The following is a 21857-nucleotide window of genomic DNA, read 5'->3' on the forward strand; positions in this document are numbered from 1 at the left end:
GTAGAAACATTTAATTAACCCAAGGTTTTATTTTAATCAGAAAGAAATTTTGAACCTACCTCCATTTACCAGACAAACCTCTTGAGCTCCACTGCAATAAAAAATCTGAACAGTTTCACTGGGATTTTCATTTTTGGAAGAAACTGTGCAAACTAATCCTGTAGTATCTATGTATCCATCATCATCTGTTCCTGTTTATCCTTTGCAGGGTCACAGGAGGTAGCAGATCCTAGCTCATATTGGGGATGTCTGACAGTCTGGGAACAGCCTTATACAGGGAACCAGTCATCCTGCAGATGGATCTTTAACACAGACTCACTATTCACACCAACAGGCAATGTAGACCAGCCAATGATGGAGACATCTTAGGACAACCTAACTGGAACAATTAACCAAACCTGAAAGTTAAAACATGTTATGATAGTGGAACTTTCTTCCTTTGTTAAATCTGTAAATACAAACTTGAATATTTACTAAAAACATTCTTCACCAAAACAACCTGAACATGAATTATTTACTATTCCTGAAGAGAGATAAATAAATGTTGATGTCAAAAACATACTGTTTGATACTGTCAAAGACTAATGGGATGGCACACTCCACTCTGTTGAAGACTGCTGTGGTGTTTTCATTCTGCCCAGACAATGGTATTGTCCCACTGTGGGATGCATCAGCAAATCTAATATGGTGTATCTATTTCTGTTGGAAATTTTATTGAGCTGGGTGTTGTCCATCCATATGTCCACTCAGTGTGTCCTTCATCTGTGATCTCACATCTGAGAGTGATCTTCTCTCCACTGTATATTTCAGACCAGTTTGGTTGCAGAGACACAACAGCCCTTGTTTGCAACTGTTCATGTTCAAGAATTTTCAGTAAGGATAAAAAAACAAAGACATTGAAACTACATCAAAACATAATTTTTAGCCTTTTCATCAATCAATAATTATGAATACAAAATCATTTTTTTAATCTGGTTGAAAAAGACATATTCCAAACTCACGTTTTTTGTTGACAGTGATTGAATAACTGTACTCTGTGTAGTAAACAGGTTCTCCTCTTCCTCCTCTGCACCAGTAGACTCCTCCTACTGAGACACGGATTCGTCTATTTGAGAGGAAGACAACATCTTGTGAGGTCAGGGGTTGAGAGGTTTTCTCATCTCTGTACCAGAAGTATCTCCAACCAGATGATGAAGATGAAGATGATGATGATGATGATGATGATGATGATGATGATGATGATGATGATGATGATGATGATGATGATCACAGAGCAGGTCAGGATCACACTGCCCCCTACTGGAATGTCTCTGTTAACAGCAGTCAGTTCGGCCCAGGGTTTGTATGCTGTTTGAAGTTAGAACAAAGAAATAAAAATAGTTATTATTGTCTCTTTTTAGCCCTTGGATTATGTGCCGTTCAGTTTAGAACAAAGACAAAACAAGTTCTTTACTTTTCCTGTGAATAAACTCAATCAAAATACCTTGATGAAAATGAATAAATTATTAAGAATAAATAATGAATTTCACCCATTCTTGGAGGTGAAATACAAACTATAGCAAGGCCAAAGAAAATATTAATTAACTCAATATTTTTTTTTATTTTAATCAGTAAAGGACATTTTGAATGCTACTGTGCATTTATTGGTCTTACCTCTTGAGCTGTTTTTGCACACACAAAAAGTTGAACAGTTTCACTGTGGATTTTCATTTTTGGAAGAAACTGTAAAAACTAACTAGTATCTATGTATCTATCATCTGTACCCAATCCTTTGCAGGGTCACAGGGAGCTGAAGCTGATCCTTTCATTTGGGGAGAGCAAAACAAGACCCTGGACAGGGAGCCAGTCTATCACAGGGTTAACACATAACACAGACTACTATTCAACCAACAGGCAATGTAGACCAGCCAATCAGGTGATCTTAATTAACCTAACTAACAATTAACCTAACCTGAAAGTTAACTAGGTTCACACCCAGAACTTTCTTCCTGTGCTGGAGCAGTGTTAAACTGCACCATCATTACACCCTGTTAGTCACTTGATTTTCTTTCTTCATTCCTCTACATTTCTCTGTTAATAAAAAAAACCTTCCTTCCTTACTGCGTGGCCTGAAGAGAGATACATAACTGTTGAAGAAAAAGGTGTTGGAAAACATTTTTAACAACTTACACAAGACTTTCAATGTGATGGCTTCACTCCACTCTGTTGAGGTATAGGTGTCTCTTCTACCCAGACAACGGTATTGTCCACTGTGGGACTCAGTAGCACGGATAATAATGTATCTATTGTCTGTTGGAAATGTGTTTGAGCTGGTTGTTGTCCATTCATAAGTCCACTCAGTGTGTCCACCTCCCTGGATCTCACATCTGAGAGTGATCTTCTCACCGCTGAATATCTGAGGCCAGTTGGGTTGAACGGTCACAACAGTTTTGTTGGGAACTGTTCCCATTAAAATAAAGTTAGGATACAACAGGATTAACAACTAAACAGATTTTTTTTTTTTACTCCACTACAATCTTCATGATACTTATGTGAATGCATGTTGTTCTATTCTGCAGCAAAACAATTATACAGTAATCCTACAAATTGTTTAAAATAAACTACTCAAAGCCCACTAAAGTGCCAAGCAGTGTTAATACTAGCAGCTACTCAGGGCATTAAAGAGCTTACAGAGACTCACAACAGTCTCCTAAAGTACTGCAATACTAGGAACCTTCTACAAGATACATGTAGTATACGGACTAACAGTTTGGCTGCAGCAATTTTGATAATCCCCTGTAGTAAGTCTTGTGTCTAGTTTATGTACGATGTAAGGTGGTTACTGTAAGTTAAAAAAAAAAATGGTTTCACTAAAAGGTTTATGAACAATGGTTTATTTAATGTTTTTTTTTTTAAATTCAACGATTTAAAGTTTATTCAATTTGAAATCTCAAAACAGGATGCATTTTGGCATAAATAACATTTATGTTTGCCTTCCAGAACAATTTGTCATCAATAACCCTGTAAGTCTAGAGACGTTTCAACAATCTTTCCACTGATTGTGCATTAACAGCTAACTTAACTATATGTTCATAACTATGATCTTATGGATGCCTTAAAAAAGTGAATTTGTACCAGATAAAAAATGAACTGATAGAGGAAAGCTGTTGTTTTGGCATCATTGACTAACTTTTAACTACTGTAAAACATTTAGCAGAATAATGTTTAATGTCAAGGGGAAAATTGCACAAATACTGTGTTCAGCTGTCATGTGTTTTACCTGATTCCAGATATTTATAAATAAAACTCAACAGACTAAAGGAGGCATCCTAAACTCCTCTACTGTGTCTGTACACAAACTAAAGATCAAACAAATAGTTAATTGTTGCCATGACAATGGATATAATACCTTCTTTAAACTTTTTGTTAGAGAAGTAAGGCAGTGGGCCCACATCATTTATTCATTAGGGTTCTTCTTTTTCTCATAGCAGTTGCTTTCCTCCTGATCTATTGCACTGTTTAAGAACATAAAGAATGTATGAATGGTTTTATTTAGGAGCAGATCACTAAACTCACCAGTTTCCTGAATGGTGACTTCATCACTTATAGGTGTGAAGAAATCTCCTTCCCTGCTCCACCCTCTGCAGGTGTATTTGCCTCCATGTGATATGTCTACTTCATTTTTATCCTTTTCAGGCCACGCAGAAGGTTTTTCAGGAGTGTCTGAAGTACGTCTGAATTCATATTCCATGCCAGCAGGATCCTCCACAGAGCAGGTCAGGGTCACACGGCCTCCCACTGGAATGATTGTCTCTTCTGCTCTCAGGTTGACTTTACGTCTACGTTCTGTTTAGTTTAGAAAAACAGTAAAACAAGAAAATTACTACAATGGACATGCCAACAAAAATGTATTTACATTTTAACATAACCCTGTGGACACTTCTGTTTCACATGGTGTGTTACTTCTTTTGTTTGCACTTTTATACACATAACCAAACCCCAGACACTTTCTACATGTCTGCAGCCCCCAACCCCCCCCCCTCGAGAGTGGTCCCAGAGAGAGCTTAACTCACTGCAGCTTAAGAAAACACATTAACATAGACAGGACATCAGCAAGTTAAGAAACATTTTCAACAGTTTGACAACACGTTCATGGCTGCAAGTTCAGAAATCCCAAGAAAATTGAGAAAAGTCGCACACAACAAAATTAGGTCCAAAAACTATTTTCTAGGAGACACACAAGTAGTCAGTAAATGGGAAAGGCTGATGCTAGGTGTTCCCAATATCTCCAGTAATGAACTCATGCAATCACAATGTGAAATCTGAAATTAGCTTGATTTCCAGTTAACATACAAGTAGTCAAGTCTTTCATCAGCCTTCCATCTCTCCCTGCAGACCTCCATAGTGTTGTCTACAACTTGCAGCCTTTCTCTGTTTGCTTGTGTTTTCTGTATTTACAAATCAGTGAATGTGTTTCATGTATTTGCAGCATTTTCAGTAGTGTCAGTATTTCTCTCGGCCACCTGAACTCTTGTTACTAAATCTGTGGTGATTGGTTAGGTGAAGGCAGAGAAAGGATTCACTTGTTGTTCAGTACTTGCTCAGTATTTCTTTTTTAGAAGTATGAATACAAATGTAGCATTTACCGTGACACACAAAAAAACAATTCTGAATGAAGACAGTAAAATGCATTTAAAAGCTCAGAAACAAAGTACTGTAAGTGGACATTTGAGTTTAGATTAAGTTATGACTTATTTTTTTATATTCTTGATGTAGAATTTTAAACAATAGTATATATTTTTTTCATGCCAGCGTGACAGATACTTACCTTCCACTCTCAGTTCTCTTGCTTCAGATTCTGCCCCCTCTTCAAAGCTACACATGTAATTACCCCTATCTGACACAGACACTGAATTAAAGATCAGTTCTGCTCCTTGGAGTGAATGACGGTTTGTGTCCATTTTAACAGGTGATCCGTCTTTGAAAAAGGTAGCTTTCTTCTCATTACTTGAAGCATGATTCCTACAGCGCAGAGTCACAGAGTCTCCTTCAAACAAAGTGAATGCAGGACTTTCCAGGATTGGACCAGTAGCTATGTAACAGAGGTAGAGCATTGGTTTAGTGATAAGCTAAATTAAATAAACATATACTTCATCTGACAACATACAAGTGATTTAGTAGTGATGATATCACGGGTACATAATAATATCTTTAAACAAGCCAGGCACCCAGGTGTCCGTAACCAAAACAATGCTATTTAAACCCAGACTGACATAGCCAATGTGACTAATGTATTTACACCCCGGTGTATAGCATGGCAGAGACAAGCACCCAGGTGTCCGTAGACATGTTTTTGCACCTGGGCACACATTAGATACAGTATGTGTATATGTTCCATTTATATTTTAGAGCTTTAGAGTCCTGATCTGCTGCACCCCGTTTTTTAGTTTAGTTTTAATTTGTACATAGAGTAAAATGATACAGACATGGCAAAACACAAAAGAGGATGTGACAAAGAGTGATACACTGTGTGATAATTAGGAGATAAATATTGAGTCAGTCATTTTTTTTTTTTAAACATACAATAGTCACCATCATCCAGTCCTGAGAGGAGTGTATTCAGCACTAAAAATAAAGAATACAACTTCATTAGACAATAAACAAAAGCATTTACAATCTTGCTTTCAACAGTTTAAAGGCAACTATTACTTCATCAATCAACAGTATCAGGCATTGATTATATTCTGTAAATTGATAAAGAGGTGGGAAACAAATACTGTACTCGCATTGTGCAAATGTGTGTGAAAGTAACTAGTTCAGTAATGTATTCAATAGTCCTCCAGTCTGAACCAAGTCACAGCAGCAACAGGATCATGTCTACAAAACTAACATACTGATTAAGTCTGCCTCTGAAAGTCACCAAACAATGAAGTCCCCGATGTACTCACAGAATAACCCCAGCACACAGAGCACAGTGTGCCCCATCCTCACATCCAGCACCAACACCGTCACTCTGCTGCTCTGCTGCTCTGCTACCTTGTATAGTAATGCAACAGAAAGAGAGAAGTTACATTTCATATTCAGTAAAGCCTGTCTAATCATACTTCCCTATTACACAAAGCTCAGGCAGCTACAGCGGTTTTGACCGCAGCATACTTTGACAAAGTTATACTTCCTGTCCACTGCAACAACATATTAGCCTAGTCCCTTGTGCAAAAGTTTGTGCCTGGTACCTACAAAATGCTCGATAGAAATTGGTATAAATAAGTAATTATTGCACATCCATTAAATATGAGACCATTTAATTTAATCATATCACCATATACATAGCTAACATTTTATTGTGTTTATTTAGTGTATCTTGTGCATATACTGCCTGTATTGTGATGAGGTTGTGTTGGTGTGTATATATATTTACACATGTATGATTATATTGTGTAAGTTTGTACAGTACATCCTGTATGTGTGTGCTTAATACTCTCTCCATATTAAATTTAATATCAAATTTCGTCAGCATTTTTTTATTATATTATTATTTTTTATTTTAGAATGCATAAAAACTTTAATATTTACTAACATATGAACTAAAACAAACTTTTTAATATTCACTTTTAAATAAATGTGATGCCACTCACTGTTCGTTACTGTCAATCCAATGGGATCGCTCCAGTCTGTTGAAACACATATCATTAAAGAAATCATCTTCAAATACATTACAGCTGTAAGGTATAATAATACCTTAAACAGTTAAATGCATCAAGCATGATGTTAGGTCAGTTTGGTCTTCTTCCAACTAATGGCAAATGCTAACTGACCTGAAAAAGCAGTAGTAAAGATGCTGCTGACTTTTATCAACTTTACTTAAAAGTTCCTAAATTATCAACATTATAATCTACCAATTGTAATGTATGTCATGTAGCTAAAGGTTATGTTGTAGGGCACACTGTAAGGCTCCTACAGTATTCTTGTGAGCACTTTTAGAAGTAAAATGTCAGTAGAAGAAATGAAATGATCTTAGATATTAGTTCATGAGAACCAGGAGAACAAATGCTGAATTAATACATCTAATAGAATCTAATAGCAAAGCTGATTGGCATGGCCAATAGCTTTAGCTGATGGTTTCCATCATTTTATGAATGTTGATTTTCGGGACTTTATTTGGCCTGTGGGGTGCAAACTTCTGTTTCTGACATCTGCCTTTACTACCAATACAATAGCGATCAATGACGTTTGAATGAATGGAATCCAACAGCAACATGTCTTTCCAGAGCAAAGTTCTCAGTTACTCTGGATAATCCAGAGCAGTTTGATTGGAACTAATTTTTACCAAAGAGATAATCAATAAATATTGAAAATCAATACCAAGTCAACTTCTTCGCTTCTGCCAAACTTGGTCAGAAGAATAGTGTGGGATGTGTTTATCCAGTTTGGCTGTCCAGTCAAGAAAGTAAAAACACAGCTGACGTCTTACTGCTAAAAAAAAGTTTATTGATGCAAAAATGCTAAAAATAAAGATTTTAAAAACACAAAACATATAAATCCTTTTAGGTGGAAATAAAATACAGAAGCTATCAATACATTTTTTAGACAGAGGAAAACATGTACATGCCATAGGATATGTTGTTTGACAGCACATCATTACATATATTAAGTTAATTGTTGATCATCCTTGATCTTTCTCAACATTGAAAAAAGATGCCGACTCTGGTTGCTAAAGCTTAAATGTACTGTATCAAACTGTTGCCTGGTGCTGGTTTCTACAAATTACTACAAATACAAATGACAAACTGACTGAATTTAAAATAACTGAAATAATAATGCAGTGTATGACAACTAAGTAGGAATACGCCTCAATATTCTTGTATATCGTATGTAATTCCTTTATGTCATAAATTAATTGTACAAAATTCCAAGCATGTTTAATATTAGGATAGCAGTGGAGCACACAATAACATAATAACAATAACTTAATAAAATGCTGTTAACCACTTTTCTTTTTCGATAAAGTTCTCTTGATAGACCTGAAAGAAACCTTTTGTCTCGTCTTTTTTGAGAGTTTGGTCTGGGCCAGAATCTGTGGATTCTGTGATTCAGTTACAGTTAATTGTTAATGAAACATTGTATATCATATTGTGTAATATAAACAAACACGTCTTTATATGGAACTATACTTTCAGATAAGGGACAAATTGGCAGAAAAAAAATTCGTATTATATACTGTATATACGTACAATATATACAGTATATACACAGTATATATAATACAAAACAACGATTTTTGAATACAACTATTTATAATGGTGCCACTTTTGTGTTATACAAAATGGAGAAAATGGACGGGGGGATTTCTATGTACAGTACAATCTATTTCATAATGCAACAGCATGAAGAAAAAGAGTATATATACATATATACATTTAAATCTAACTCTGTGAGATTTAAATATATATAAACAAAGCCCTAGATTGGTGAGGGATTTGACAATTTCCAACTCTGGTGATGCTCAGTAGTAAATAATATGTAGTCGCTACCCAAGGTTACTAATTGAGATTAATTGAAGTGCTGACTCATAATTACGTATGATGTAATGATATGACACATTTGAATACAAACTTTAAGCTTGACTGTTGTTAATGTTAACTCTACTTGCAGTTTATAACTTCACATCAGAGTAAACAGAGCTCTCCTCTGGTTCATGTTGCTTCCCTGTTAAGATGATCAGATAAAAAGGACATGAATAAATCAATACTTTTTTAAAAACTTTTTCAGGCCACAACTTCTCTGAACTGTAGAAGAGTGGAATATTCATTATGCTGAGCCTCATTCTGGTTGACCATGTCACTAGTGGCGGAGCCCCAATTGGTGCTCTCGGTCTGGATCGGCCTACAACATGTAGCAAATTCATTTAAAAAAGGAACATGGAATGTATTTGCTGCCATGCTCAAAAGAAGAGGGTGTTGTACCAACCTGTTAAAGCATGAATTTGTGAAAAAGACATTTGTTGTTATAATCAGATAAAGAGGACATGAATAAATCAATACCTTTTTAAAGCTTTTTCAGGCCAAAACATCTCTGAACTGTTAATATGTATTTGTTGCATGTATTTGAAGTACTCACCATTCATTCTAAAGCTTTTTAGTTCACTCAAAGAATACGTGACATCCTGGGATTCAGCTGCACCTGAAATATACATATTCTTTAGTTACAGGATTTTATACTCTTAATCAGTTCCCTTAAACCATGCAGTTGTTGCATGTTTGTCAAGGAAAACAAGACTTTGTTTTGATAGGGCATTTTTGCATAGGAAAATTGCATATACTGTACCAGTTGTATTGTCTTCAGAGCAATTGATAGTTTCATAGAGACAAGCATCACCTACAGAGCCGTGGAAATCAAGTCAAGGTCAAGTTCACATGGTACTCATTAAACATCCTTTGATTATTTAAATGTATATTTAAAAGGTGTCAAAATATGTGCTTACCATGGAGAAGAGTGGAATATTCATTATGCTGATCCTCATTCTGGTTGACCATGTCACTAGTGGCGGAGCCCCGATTGGTGCTCTCGGTCTGGATCGGCCTACAACATGTAGCAAATACATTTAAAAAAGGAACATGGAATGTATTTGCTGCCGTGCTCAAAAGAAGAGGGTGTTGTAGCCACCCTTTGCTTTTTTTGATAACTCTGCAAACCCTTGGTGTTCTCTCAATGAGCTTCGTGAGGTAGTCACCTGAAATGGTTTTCACTTCACAGGTGCCTTGTCAGGGTTAATTAGTGGAATTTATTCCCTTATTAATAAAAAAGCAAAGGGTGGCTACTTTGAAGAATCTAAAATATAAGACATGTTTTCAGTTATTTCACACTTTTTTGTTAAGTACATAATTCCATATGTGAATTCCAATGTAAATAGTCATGAAAATAAAAAGTAAACGCATTGAATGAGAAGGTGTGTCCAAACTTTTGGCCTGTACTGTAGGTGAAAGTATGCAGAAGTTACGGAGAGCCAAAAAACGTACGGAAGAGGAAATAAGCAGAAAAATAAAGAACCGAATAACCCAATAATAATATTCCATGGAATTTTAAAATTGCCCGCGTTTATATTGTGTTAGAAGACAAATGAATGAAGCTAGGAAGATTGTTTTAAGTGTAGTGTAGTTGGAGAATCACCACATTGTGCAAATGTGTGTGAAATTAACTAGTCCAGGAATGTGTTCAACAGTCCTCCAGTCTGAACCAAGTCACATCAGCAACAGGATCATGTCTACAAAACTAACATACTGATTAAGTCTGCCTCTGAAAGTCACCAAACAGTGAAGTCACTGATGTACTCACAGAATAACCCCTCTTCTCTAAAAAATGTTTGATAGAAATTGGTATAAATAAATAATTATTGCACGTCCATTAAATATGAGACCATTTAATTTAATCTTATCACCATATACATAGTTAACATTTTATTGTGTGTTAATTTAGTGTATGTTGTGCATATACTGCCTGTATTGTGATGAGGTTTGTGTTGTGTGTGTGTGTGTGTGTGTGTGTGTGTGTGTGTGTGTGTGTGTGTGTGTGTGTGTGTGTGTGTGTGTGTGTGTGTGTGTGTGTGTGTGTGTGTGTGTGTGTGTGTGTGTGTATACATTTATTTACACATGTATGATTATATTGTGTAAGTTTGTACAGTACATACTGTTTGTGTGTGCTTAATACTCTCTCCATATTACATTTAATTTAAAATTTGGTCAGCATTTTTTTATTATAATTTTTTATTTTAGAATTGTAGTCTATATAGATTGCCTTCTGGGCGGCTGTGTCTCAGGTGGCAGAGTGATCTTCTACCAAATCAGAAGGTCCATGGTTCGATCCCTGGACCCGGAGTGTCCTCGGGGCAGAAGACTGAACCCCAAATTTCTACTGATGCTGCGCCATCGGTGTGTGAATATGAGAATGTTTATTATCTGATGAGCAGGTGGTCCCTTGTATGGCAGCCTCAGCCACTAGTGTATAAATGTGTGTGAATGGTGAAAGGTACCTGTAAAAGTGCTTTGAGTAGTCGTAAAGACTAGAAAAGCGCTATAAAAATACAGTCCATTTACATTCTGATTACTTAATAGAGAAATAACAATTGTGGTGATGTTATAGTAGCTTAGAATACAAAAGACGACTCGTGGAAATGAAAGAAGGAAATACAGTAGATATAGTAGATCCAGTGTAATATAAGCCCTTTTCATACTGTACTTAGCCCCAGGCTAAGGGAGCATTTTCTTTTTTGTATGAAAATATGCCCCATGTTCCCAATTCACATTACAAAATAAAGCTGCAGTACCAGTGAAATGTATCCCATAACCTCAGTATAGAATATGTAGATGTTCTCACCTTGTTTCAAGTTTGGGTGCAACCCCAGACACAGGAAATGACAAACTGCCTGCATGATTAAACTCACAAAAGCAAGCGAGAAGTAAGAATTATATTTTTTCTTTCCCTCACTTATTTTATCTTGGCGCAAATTAAATCAGCATAGTAATTATAACATTGAAAATTAGGTGATTAAATGTGATAAAAATACCAATATAAATAAAAATATCTGAACACAATAGTTGTATAGTTTTAAATGTTGTCATCTACCACTCGTTATCGATCTAAAACAAAATCACAACAAACAACTTCAATTTAAATTAGTTTAACAACTTCTCAGTTTTCATTTTTTAAGACTGTATGTTGCCTGTGGGCTGCAAAACTGTAAGATGGCGTTAACGTCTCTCTAATAAATTGGGATATCTGTATGTATGTGTGTGTGTGTGTGTGTGTGTGTTTGAACAGAATACAACAGCATACTTTTTTTTTAACAAATTGTATATCTAAACACAATACACATTTTCTATAGGCTCTTAAGGCAAAATATTGGGTATGTGGAAATATTAATTGGTCATGTGACACATTGACCAATAAAAAAAAATAAAATAATGTGCAATACACATACAATAAACTTGCCTCAAACTTCAAGAAAGAAAACCTTGCTGTACCCAGTTTTCAGATAATAGGAAACAAAACAGAATGACAGAAGAAAATGTATTTCTTACAGCAGCAAGTGCTCTACAGTGATTTCAATATGTTTCTACTTTTAAACTGGCCTCAAAAACAAAGTACACAGTTGCCATACAATGTGTGTTTAAAGTATATATCCATTTACCAAATGGAAATTGGCAGAACAGGCAGCAAAGTGACAGTAGTCTGATCCAATGGAAATCAAATTTGTCAGATTGACAGCACTCTAGGGGGTGGAACCAAGGGGGGCAATGATATTTCAGGGGGGAAAGGTCCAATGAACAAAACACTGAAATATATAAAGCTGCATGTTTTAGACATGTGTCTATTACAAGCAAAACGTCTTATTGCTTTACACTGGAAGAACATAAAGGCGCCAAGTATAGGTAACTGGCTGCAAGAAATGGCAATAAGTATGTCTATTGAAAAGGTATCTTATATTGTGAAAGGTAAATATGGGAGGTTTGAGGAGGTCTGGAACCCTTTTTTTTCTTTCTTGAACGTGGGGGAAATGACGTACCAATGGCTGATTAAGAAGTTGTGTCAAACATAAGATGTGATGAGAAGCTTTTACTTATTTTTTTATTTTATGTATTTACTTTTTTTATTTTAATTTTTAAATGTATTTATTTATTTTTTCTTCTTGGTGTCTGTCATTTGCATCTGTTTTTCTTAGATGCTGAACGTGCTTTGTATGTGTGTGTAAAAAAGTTTTTTTGAAAAAAAAAGCTGCATGTTTTGTTCAATTGTGCTATAAAGATGACTTTGCAACTAGAGCCTGAGAAGAAACAAGCGATGCCAATGCTTTCACTTTCCAGTTCCTCTTAACACATGAACGATGTGTCGTTGTGATGACAAGAAAAAGAAAATGTCATCACCACATTCACACCAGAGTTCATGTGTTCATACACAAAAAGGAGAGATCATTTACTGCGTACAGGATATAAACATTAATATTATTAAGTGGTAGAAATGTAGTCAAGTGCAAAGGATCCACAATAGATTAGCAATAAAAGCACAATTTATATAACAGAATGTTATGAAAACAACAATGACAGATGGTGACATAAGGAAATGGGTGGTAAATATTTCTCAATCTGAAACATCATAAGGAAATGATGAGGTGATTTGTTTTTATTAAAGAGGTGGTACAGAGATGCCTGTAGCTCATTGGACAGTTATTTACATATATATATATATATATATATATATATATATATATATATATATATATATATTATTATTATTAATATATATATATATATATATATATATATATATATATATATATATATATATATATATATTGCTAATAATATAATGGCTAATATTTTTATCTGTCAAAAAAGCCTATGAATGTGAGGAATTTAAAAAGTTATTAGACATGAAGAACTAAAGCTTTTAGAGAATGTGGCTCATGAGTCACCTTTTTATGGCACTCTGGGACACAACTACAGTAGCCGTAGAGTACTTGTGTTGTATAGGTATCAATTAGGGTAGTTTGACACCACCTTCAGGTCATTTATGGACATTTCTATTTTTTCTGCACAGTGACTGGGGTCTAACAAGTCAAACACTAAAACATTCTCAATTAAACATCCTCATCTACAAATCAAACAAACTTAAGATCTCTGTAGTGAGTGCAATTCTTGTCTCCTCACCCACCTTTATTGTTCTGTATGTGTTGACCCATGAACAATTTAGAACTTCTGTACTGTACATTCAACTTAAGTCCTTTAGAGATCCACCATTCAAATAAGCATATTACACTGATCACTAGTCTCTACAGACACTTCACCAAGTTCAAATGAGGTTTTAAGGAAACAGTGACCAATTTTAGATTTTAATGACCCATTAAGCTCTGGTTCACTGCTTTGTATGAATGCCATATTGGAATATATATTTGAAATACAAGGACATGTTCTGCTTGCATAGCCAGACTGTAATGCTTGGTTTGCAGTGCGAGCAGCTAGTAATGATACTACTAATGTGAAACATTTTCATTAAATCCTGTTTGAGTTTGAAATATTTGTGACAAACTTTTCATTGTTCATCTGACAGTCTGCAGCTTACTGCTGCTGCAATTGACAACAGTGGATAATACAGCACTGTACATGTTGTTATAGTGGTGGATGGACAAGTTCAAATTAGTTCAGTTGCTAACTGCAAGCATGATAGAAATCCCATTCTTTTTCAAGTTGATTTGGTTAATCTGCCTGCGAAGAAACACAGGACATAAATAGCAGAAAGTGAATAAATTGTATTATTTAAGAAAATACAGATAATTGCCACGTTTTTTAAAATACAAATATAAAATAAGCTCCTGTATCTCTTATGAAAGAAAACTAATACCACAATACAAAAACACTGTAAAAAATAATTAAATGCATAATCCATAAAGATGTGTCCTCCAGTTTCAAGTTAATACTGCATGAATGTCCATATGATCATCCTGGCTTTTACAGAGTCTAACAGGCTTCTTTCTCATTATGTCATCTCTTTGGCTTCTGAAAATCTTGTTTGACCTATTGGTGGTGCTGTGACTTTAGATTTTTTGGCTTTTGCAACACACTGTACACTGTGTCAATTTTTGCAGATTGCTGAGCCTCATCCTGGGGGAAATACTGTGAAGTTAATGCCTCTTGTACCTCCATGTGACCTTTACTACCGTCAATCTTGCCTAGAGAGGAAGTCACGTTTGGTACCTGTAAAAAGCTATAGACGGTATCTACTTTCTGACTTTGCTCATCTCTTGGGCTGATGGTTGGGCTGCTGGTCTGGCAGGGCTGTGTGGCATCCACGTTTTCATAACAGGCCTCAGCTTGACTGGAAGAAGAGGTAGAGACTCTAGGCTCAGATTGTGCCTCCACCGGCTGGCTTGGTATTATCGGAGCAGTAGATGTGTCCGTCTAGAAATAATGCAGTAAAATATGTTTTCAGTCCTTTTTTAAAAAGAAGTCACAGTCTATGACAAGACACCTAGCATTAAAGTAGAATTCAATTTCACATGTTGTAGACTTGTTATAGTTGTAATCACCTGAACATTTTATTAAATAAGGAATACATCATCTTGTCAAATTTTGAATCCTCAAAGTGGTATCACAAAGATCAATTTAAAATATTACTTTGAAAATCCAGCTTACCTGATGACTATATTCTTTTGAAAAAATCCCCCAAAAACACAAGGCAAATGCACAGAGGGATAGACACACAATAACTACTATTACAATCACAATGGGCTGTTCTGATGCCTCTTCATGCTCAGGGTTAGATTCTCTAAAGCCTGGAAAGACATTTAAACACATTTTAGCAGATAGAACCCGGAACAACTTAATTATTAAAATGATGAGGTGGTGGCCCACAAATGACCAAGAAAGAAAAAAATGAATATTACTGGATTTAAAGTTCAACTGTAAATGAGTGAGCAATACATAAATCACATAACACTTACACATTGTCTCTATGCTTTTAGAAACATTGCTTGTGCTGACGTGGTTGTTGCCACTGCAGATAATAGATGAGTTGTCAGTGAAGATGGTGATGTTGACCTTCCTGAATAATGATCTCTGAGATGTTTCGCAACTGTCTTCATTACAGACAGAAGATGCCCAGTCATCCTGGATGGAGCAGTTGACTGTGATGTTGCAGAATCCAACAGACAGGTTGGAGTGCAGTCCTGACATCCTCATGACAGGTCTGGTAACAGTATCTGCAAAACCCGCCACAAGCAGATTAATTAGAGGTCCCATAGCATGACAATTTCCCTTTATGAGGTTTTTTAACACTAATATGCGTTCCTCCAGCCTGCCTATGGTCCCCCAGTGGCTAGAAATGGTGATAGGTGTAAACCGAGCCCTGGGTATCCTGCTCTGTCTTTAAGAAAATGGAAGCTCAGATGGGCTGATCTGGAATCTTCTCCTTATGAGGTCATAAGGAGCAAGGTTATCTCCCCTTTCTCTGCTTTGCCCGCCCAGAGAATTTGGCCCACCCATGAGAGAGAGACATCATGGCTTTCAAACAAGCAAAGTGGTCAAGGCCACACACCCTCTCTCCTCCTCAATAGCTTCAGACACAGAAATGGCACATACTAAGGAATGCTCATTGTGGGACTGGCTCTAGTGGCTGTAATTCTGCACCAAGGCTGAATTTCGGGAAAGAGACTTCAGATACAGTAACGTACGATAATGCGTAACGGCTGCGGATCCACTCCGAAACGGAGTCATTAGGTTTCAATTAAAGTCGATGTGTGTATTTCCACTGACTGCAGAACGGCTGCGTTCCGACTGCGTCCCAGCTCCAGCGATCCGCAGCCCTCCGGAGCAGATACTGTACACAGAGCTTCTGTTTTTGCCCGACGCCGGAGAGCTCTGCAGCAAATCAGCACACGGTAGATAGTGCAGGACAGGAAGTCGAGCACAGAAACAAAATAAACATCCGATTAATTTTCAAAATAAAATACACCGTGCTGACAGCGGATCATATTTGCCTGCACTACACCTTGAAAACACAGCACAGAGTTGTTTCCCCTCTACTCCTCTGGATGGAAACTAACTGTTGTTGGTTTTGTGGTTCTATTCTACGTGAATTCGTGAGATCTTGTGGGTCCTCGTGATTTCAGCTGTCAGTCATGGCCGCAGCCGTGCCGCAACAAATCCGGACCTGGTGGGTATTGACAGACGGCGGAGCACGGTCCGCAGACGTTCTGCATTTGTTGGAAATCCCCAAGTACCTCAGTATTTGCCTATACTACATCAGCTCTGATGACCAAATTTATTGTTGGGGTCACATGCTCTTTATCAGACATTTAAAAAATAAGCCACAAAACCCTCAAAACTGAGATCAGAGGAAACAAAATAACGACTTTTTACTTATTTATATCACAATATGACAATAAACAGGGATGTACAAAGGCTACAGAAGGCCAACCATGTTCCCTACATTGTATTTTACTTGGATCTTTATGTGATTTTAATTGGTAAACTAGACTGTAGACAAACTGTAGAAAAGTATATGCATTTAAAGGTGTGGTTGATACATATATCATGTTCATTTCATGAAAGGATTGAAGAAATCTCAGAGCCGGTCTTAAGATAAATACTGCAAGATAAAGAACCATATGCATCTTTAGGACTCCCATACTAATCTTGGATAAAGAAATCTGCAGACAAAATATATGAAAAAAACAAAAAACAAATCTTCAGACCAAGAATACAAAGTAGTATTTAGAACTTACCTTCAACAATTAGTCTGTGGATTTCATCTGATTCTTCAACATCAGAATCAGTGCTTGAAATGATATATGAAATTTTATAGTCGCCACTGTCTGTCTCAGTGAGTTTCTTGATACACAAGGAGTGGTCACTTGAATTATAATCCACTTTGCCTTTGTAATTGGGAGTGATGTTTTTTGTCATAACAATAATTTTTTTATTAAAATGCCACTTGACGTCTTGAAATGGTGGCGATCCTCCAACTTTTAAACACAAGGAGCCATTTTTCACCCTGTAGTGCCTCATTGGTGGGTCTTCTGCTGTAATCCCTGACAGGAAATAAAGAAATTGTCTTAAAATACATTAGAGATTATACAGATTATATAAAACAACAAAATAAATTACGATAGTTATGCTGACAACACACACATTTACATGAACATATCACCAGGGGACTATGATTTAATAGAAACACTGCATTGAACGAATCAACAATTGGATGTGTCAGAACTTTCTTAAATTAAATGAAGACAAAACCGAGGTGGTTGTTTTGGGAGCCAAAGAAAAACGATTAAAAGTCAGTGCTCAGCTTCAATCGGCAATGTTAAAAACAACAGACAAAGCCAGAAATCTTGTGGTAGTCATGAACTCAGACCTGAATTTCAACAGCCACATTAAGACAAATACAACGTCAGCATACTATCACCTTAAAAATATATCAAGGGTTAAAGGACTTATGTCTCAGCAGGATTTGGAAAAACTTGCCCATGCCTTTATCTCCAGCAGACTAGACTACTGTAATGGTGTCTTTACAGGTCTCCCTAAAATCAATCAGACAGTTGCAGCTGATTCAGAACGCTGCTGCTCGAGTCCTCACTAAGATCAAATAAGTGGATCACATCACTGCACTTCTGAGGTCTTTACTCTGACTTCCTGTCCCTCCAAAGAATGGATTTCAAAATACTTCTGTTGGTTTATAAAGCGCTGAATGGTTTAGGGTCAAAATACATTTCTGATCCGCTGCTACATTATGGACCATCCAGACCTCTCAGGTCATCTGGGACACGTCTGCTTTCTGTCCCCAAAGTCAGAACTAAACAGGCAGAAACAGTATTTAGTTTTTTATGTTCCACATATCTAGAACAAACTCCCTGAAAACTGCAGGTCCACTGCAACTCTCTGTTCTTTTTCAATCAAGGCTGAAGACTTTTCTCTTTGATGCAGCCTTTGTTTATGTTTTATGTATATATATATTATAAAAGTTAAATGCATCATGCATGATGTTAGGTCAGTTTTGCCTTCTTCCAACTATTGGCAAATGCTAACTGAACTGTAATAAAGCAGTAGTAAAGATTTTCCAATTTTTTCAACTTTACTATGAAGTTCCTAAATTATTAACAATCAACAACAATTATAATCAAAGGAAAGGGAAAGTTTGGGGTCCCCTGCTGGAGCTGCTCCCCCCAACCCTGACACCGGATAAGCGGACGAAGATGGATGGAACAATTATAATCAACCAACTGTAATGTATGTCATGCAGCTAAAGGTTATGTTGTAGGGCACACTGTAAGGCTCCTACAGTATTCTTGTGAGTACTTTTAGGAGTAAAATGTCAGTAAAAGAAAATACAATTATCTTAGAAAGCAAACAAAATCTTTTTGTAATACTGTAAGAGAACCAGGAGCACAAAGGCTGAATTAATACATTTAAACACCAAAAAGCTGCTTTGTAACTTTTCTGCCGTAAATTAAAAACACCTACTGCATTAAGAAATTAAGGACTTCACTGCATTAAATATAGTGTTACAGCCTGTTTCTTAATGAAACCTTATAAAATAGTAAAAAAAAAAAACTGTTTTGGACGTATACATGAAAACGGCAATACAATTTGTATTTGTCTTACCTGCAATAATCCAACAAATCAGAAGAAGAAGCATTTTCAAACTGCTCAAAATACTTTGCAATGTATGGTTAGCCCGTGTAAAGTTGTAAACAGGAAAGATAGTTTTGGTGGCAGATGTAAGATATTCTTCAAAGGGCAGGAAGCGGAACACAGTGCAGCTGTCACTTTAAAAAAAAATATTCCAATGAAAGAAAACTAAAACATAATTTGTTGAATTTAATTTGAATGCAACCCACATTACATGGCCTAATCCTAAACTACATTGTAAAATTAATGTTGCTGTTTATCCACCGTCCCTCATTTGAGATACAAGATATCAGGTAAAAAAAGATTTTTTTTATCTTATTTTACAAACTCAGCATACAGATGTTGAAACCAAAACTCTTCCATGCATCACTTCTTGGATGTCTGGTGTCATGGTTTAATGATCAGCACAGCTGGATTTGAACATTACAGATTGAAGACTTTTCTTCAGTCTTTCTCCTGCTATTTCACCATCACTCTCTTATACCAGACTGATCTCAAAAGTGGCGTGTGTATGACACGCCAATTCGTATGCCGTTTTTGCGTGTTATCTGTACGCATAATCGCTTTTTAGCGTGTTTATCAACACCGTTTGGCCGCCGTTGACCTACATTACGTATGAATTTTCACCGTAGCAAGTAGTACAAAAGGATGTAAATCTGCGGAAGGGGGGTGGATGGGTGAAACACAGGACTTTCACCAGGAGAGTCGGGATCGCGTCCGTTTGTCAACGTGCCGTTTGTTTTTTTTGTTTTTTGTTTTTTTTAAGCCTTCCCCAATGTTTCTTTCCTAAACCCAACCGTTGTTTTCCTGAGTGTGTGACGTTGGTCAACGTCGTGTTTTTGTGTTACTAAAGCCTTTCCCAATGTTGTTGCGATAGTACTGCACGTTCTCGCGATAAGACGCCACGTGGCGACGCATGTTTACATCCATCAGCGTAGACATACATGTGGAAAGCTCAAAATGCGTACAGATAACACGCCATTTGGCTTTAGGAAAGTGGCGTGTATGTTTACGCAAAGTCATGATGCCATGTTGCTTATACTGTGACTATTCGTCCTAACAATTTTATTAATTCTGTGTGTGTGTGTGTGTGTGTGTGTGTGTGTGTGTGTGTGTGTGTGTGTGTGTGTGTGTGTGTGTGTGTGTGTGTGTGCGTTGATGTGCGCATATTACCTGTAGGTTTGGTTGGGTTTTAAAAGCATTTTAACATGTTTTGGACCTTTTGTCTTTGATAATGTATATTCGCCTATGGAGGCAATTCAAACAGGAATCATTTTGTTTTCATGCACACACATATAGACATGTTGTAATAATATATTTATTAAAACCGCCACTTAAAATTGTTTACTTAAAAAGTTAGACCAATGTGAGTCACCCATATACAGTATACAGTAGGCTTTACAGTATAAACAAGCACAACCTCTCACCAGACACTTATATTAAAATATTGTTGTATTTTTTATTGGGCTTGTCTGGAGCAGCAGAGGATTTAATTTTAATCTCTATCAAGAGTACACATTTAAAACGTAATGTTTAGTTGGCCGAAAAAAAAAAAACATTCCTAGCATTCCTATATCTTTCTTGTAAAACCATTTCTGATTCTGTCATTCCTATACAAAAAAAATCAGATGTCTCATATAAGGAATTCCACTAGTCCCCTTGAACAAGTACCATAATTTGATTTCATTTTGATGCATCTTTCACCATTTCAATGTAGAGTAAAAGATGGGCGTATACTTTATAGAAATAACAAAAGAGTTGTGTGTCAAATGTCAGGACATAATGATATGAAAAATATTTGTATACACTGTACAGAGGTACATTAACACACACATACTGTACATGACAGTTCAGAAAAAGGTTCATACAAGCACTTACAAAATTACCCATTTTCAAGCATAAAAACACATTCACAAACCTCAAACATAACCACAAGATGTTATTATTTATTACAGTGCATTAAGTATCAATTAGTTCAGTTATTCCCCTTAGAAATGCCACTTTTCTGTCAAGTTAAAGTGCTTTTAGTAATTTTACTAAACATATTTACCTCAATAAACAAAAAAATACATTTATATCAAAAACACAATATTTCCAGGTGCAACAAGTATCAATGTTGTTAGAAACTATTGGGTACATAAAATATAATACATTCCTTTAAATCCTTTGTTAAAAAAATAATATGGTTCCAGTATTTTCGCCACCTTTTGCAGGTATTTTGTTAAAGTGCTCATATTATGCTCATTTTTAGGTTCATAATTGTATTTAGAGGTTATATCAGAATAGGTTTACATGGTTTAATTTTCAAAAAACACCATATTTTTGTTGTACTGCACATCCTCTTTTCACCCTGTGTGTTTAGCTCTCTGTTTTAGCTACAGAGTGAGGCATCACACTTCTGTTCAATCTTTGTTGGGATTCACACATGCCCACTAGCTAGGTAAGGACTACTAGCCAGTCAGAAGGACAGTATGAGGGAGTGCCACGCTAGCAGCTAGGCAAGCATTATAACGTGTGTTACAAAGTGACGCACGTTTGTCTTTGAAGTAAAGGCTGGACTATAATAGAGCTGTTTGGAGCAGTTTGTGAACAGTGTTTTCTGTTGGAGACGGTAAGTCCCTTTGGGGTGGACTTTGGGCTTTTTCACTTTGTAAACCTATAACATGCACAAAAATATATAACACAATAAAGGAAAGGGAA

General features: G+C 36.2%; 2 protein-coding genes and 1 long non-coding RNA gene across 5 annotated transcripts; all 3 read right to left on the reverse strand.

Annotated features, from left to right (window-relative positions):
* Nucleotides 1-679: 679 nt before the first annotated feature.
* LOC114545388 (high affinity immunoglobulin gamma Fc receptor I-like) lies at nucleotides 680-10829 on the reverse strand. The gene is made up of 7 exons (XM_028563660.1): nucleotides 10813-10829; nucleotides 9461-9558; nucleotides 8430-8506; nucleotides 2170-2431; nucleotides 1271-1347; nucleotides 998-1179; nucleotides 680-839 (listed from the first exon to the last, which is right to left on the reverse strand). The coding sequence occupies exons 1-7, from the start codon at nucleotides 10827-10829 to the stop codon at nucleotides 680-682; spliced, it is 873 nt and encodes a 290-aa protein (XP_028419461.1).
* On the reverse strand, nucleotides 4941-6019 carry LOC114545319 (uncharacterized). The gene is made up of 3 exons (XR_003690882.1): nucleotides 5928-6019; nucleotides 5563-5604; nucleotides 4941-5071 (listed from the first exon to the last, which is right to left on the reverse strand). It is a non-coding gene; the product is annotated as an uncharacterized LOC114545319 (long non-coding RNA).
* A 2835-nt stretch (nucleotides 10830-13664) lies between the features above and the next one.
* On the reverse strand, nucleotides 13665-19241 carry si:ch1073-220m6.1 (T-lymphocyte surface antigen Ly-9). Of its 3 annotated transcripts, XM_028564355.1 has the most exons (5): nucleotides 19131-19237; nucleotides 17252-17557; nucleotides 15470-15727; nucleotides 15162-15301; nucleotides 13665-14927 (listed from the first exon to the last, which is right to left on the reverse strand). In XM_028564355.1, the coding sequence occupies exons 1-5, from the start codon at nucleotides 19162-19164 to the stop codon at nucleotides 14544-14546; spliced, it is 1122 nt and encodes a 373-aa protein (XP_028420156.1). In that variant the 5' UTR covers nucleotides 19165-19237; the 3' UTR covers nucleotides 13665-14543. The 3 variants fall into 3 exon arrangements, with proteins under 3 accessions (XP_028420156.1, XP_028420154.1, XP_028420157.1); XM_028564353.1 differs by lacking the exon at nucleotides 19131-19237 and adding an exon at nucleotides 18000-18095 and having other exon boundaries at nucleotides 15162-15727; XM_028564356.1 differs by lacking the exon at nucleotides 15162-15301 and having other exon boundaries at nucleotides 14853-14927; nucleotides 19131-19241.
* Between the last annotated feature and the right edge of the window lie 2616 nt (nucleotides 19242-21857).

The sequence above is a fragment of the Perca flavescens genome, chromosome 19 (assembly GCF_004354835.1).
Source record: "Perca flavescens isolate YP-PL-M2 chromosome 19, PFLA_1.0, whole genome shotgun sequence".
Taxonomy (NCBI): domain Eukaryota; kingdom Metazoa; phylum Chordata; class Actinopteri; order Perciformes; family Percidae; genus Perca; species Perca flavescens.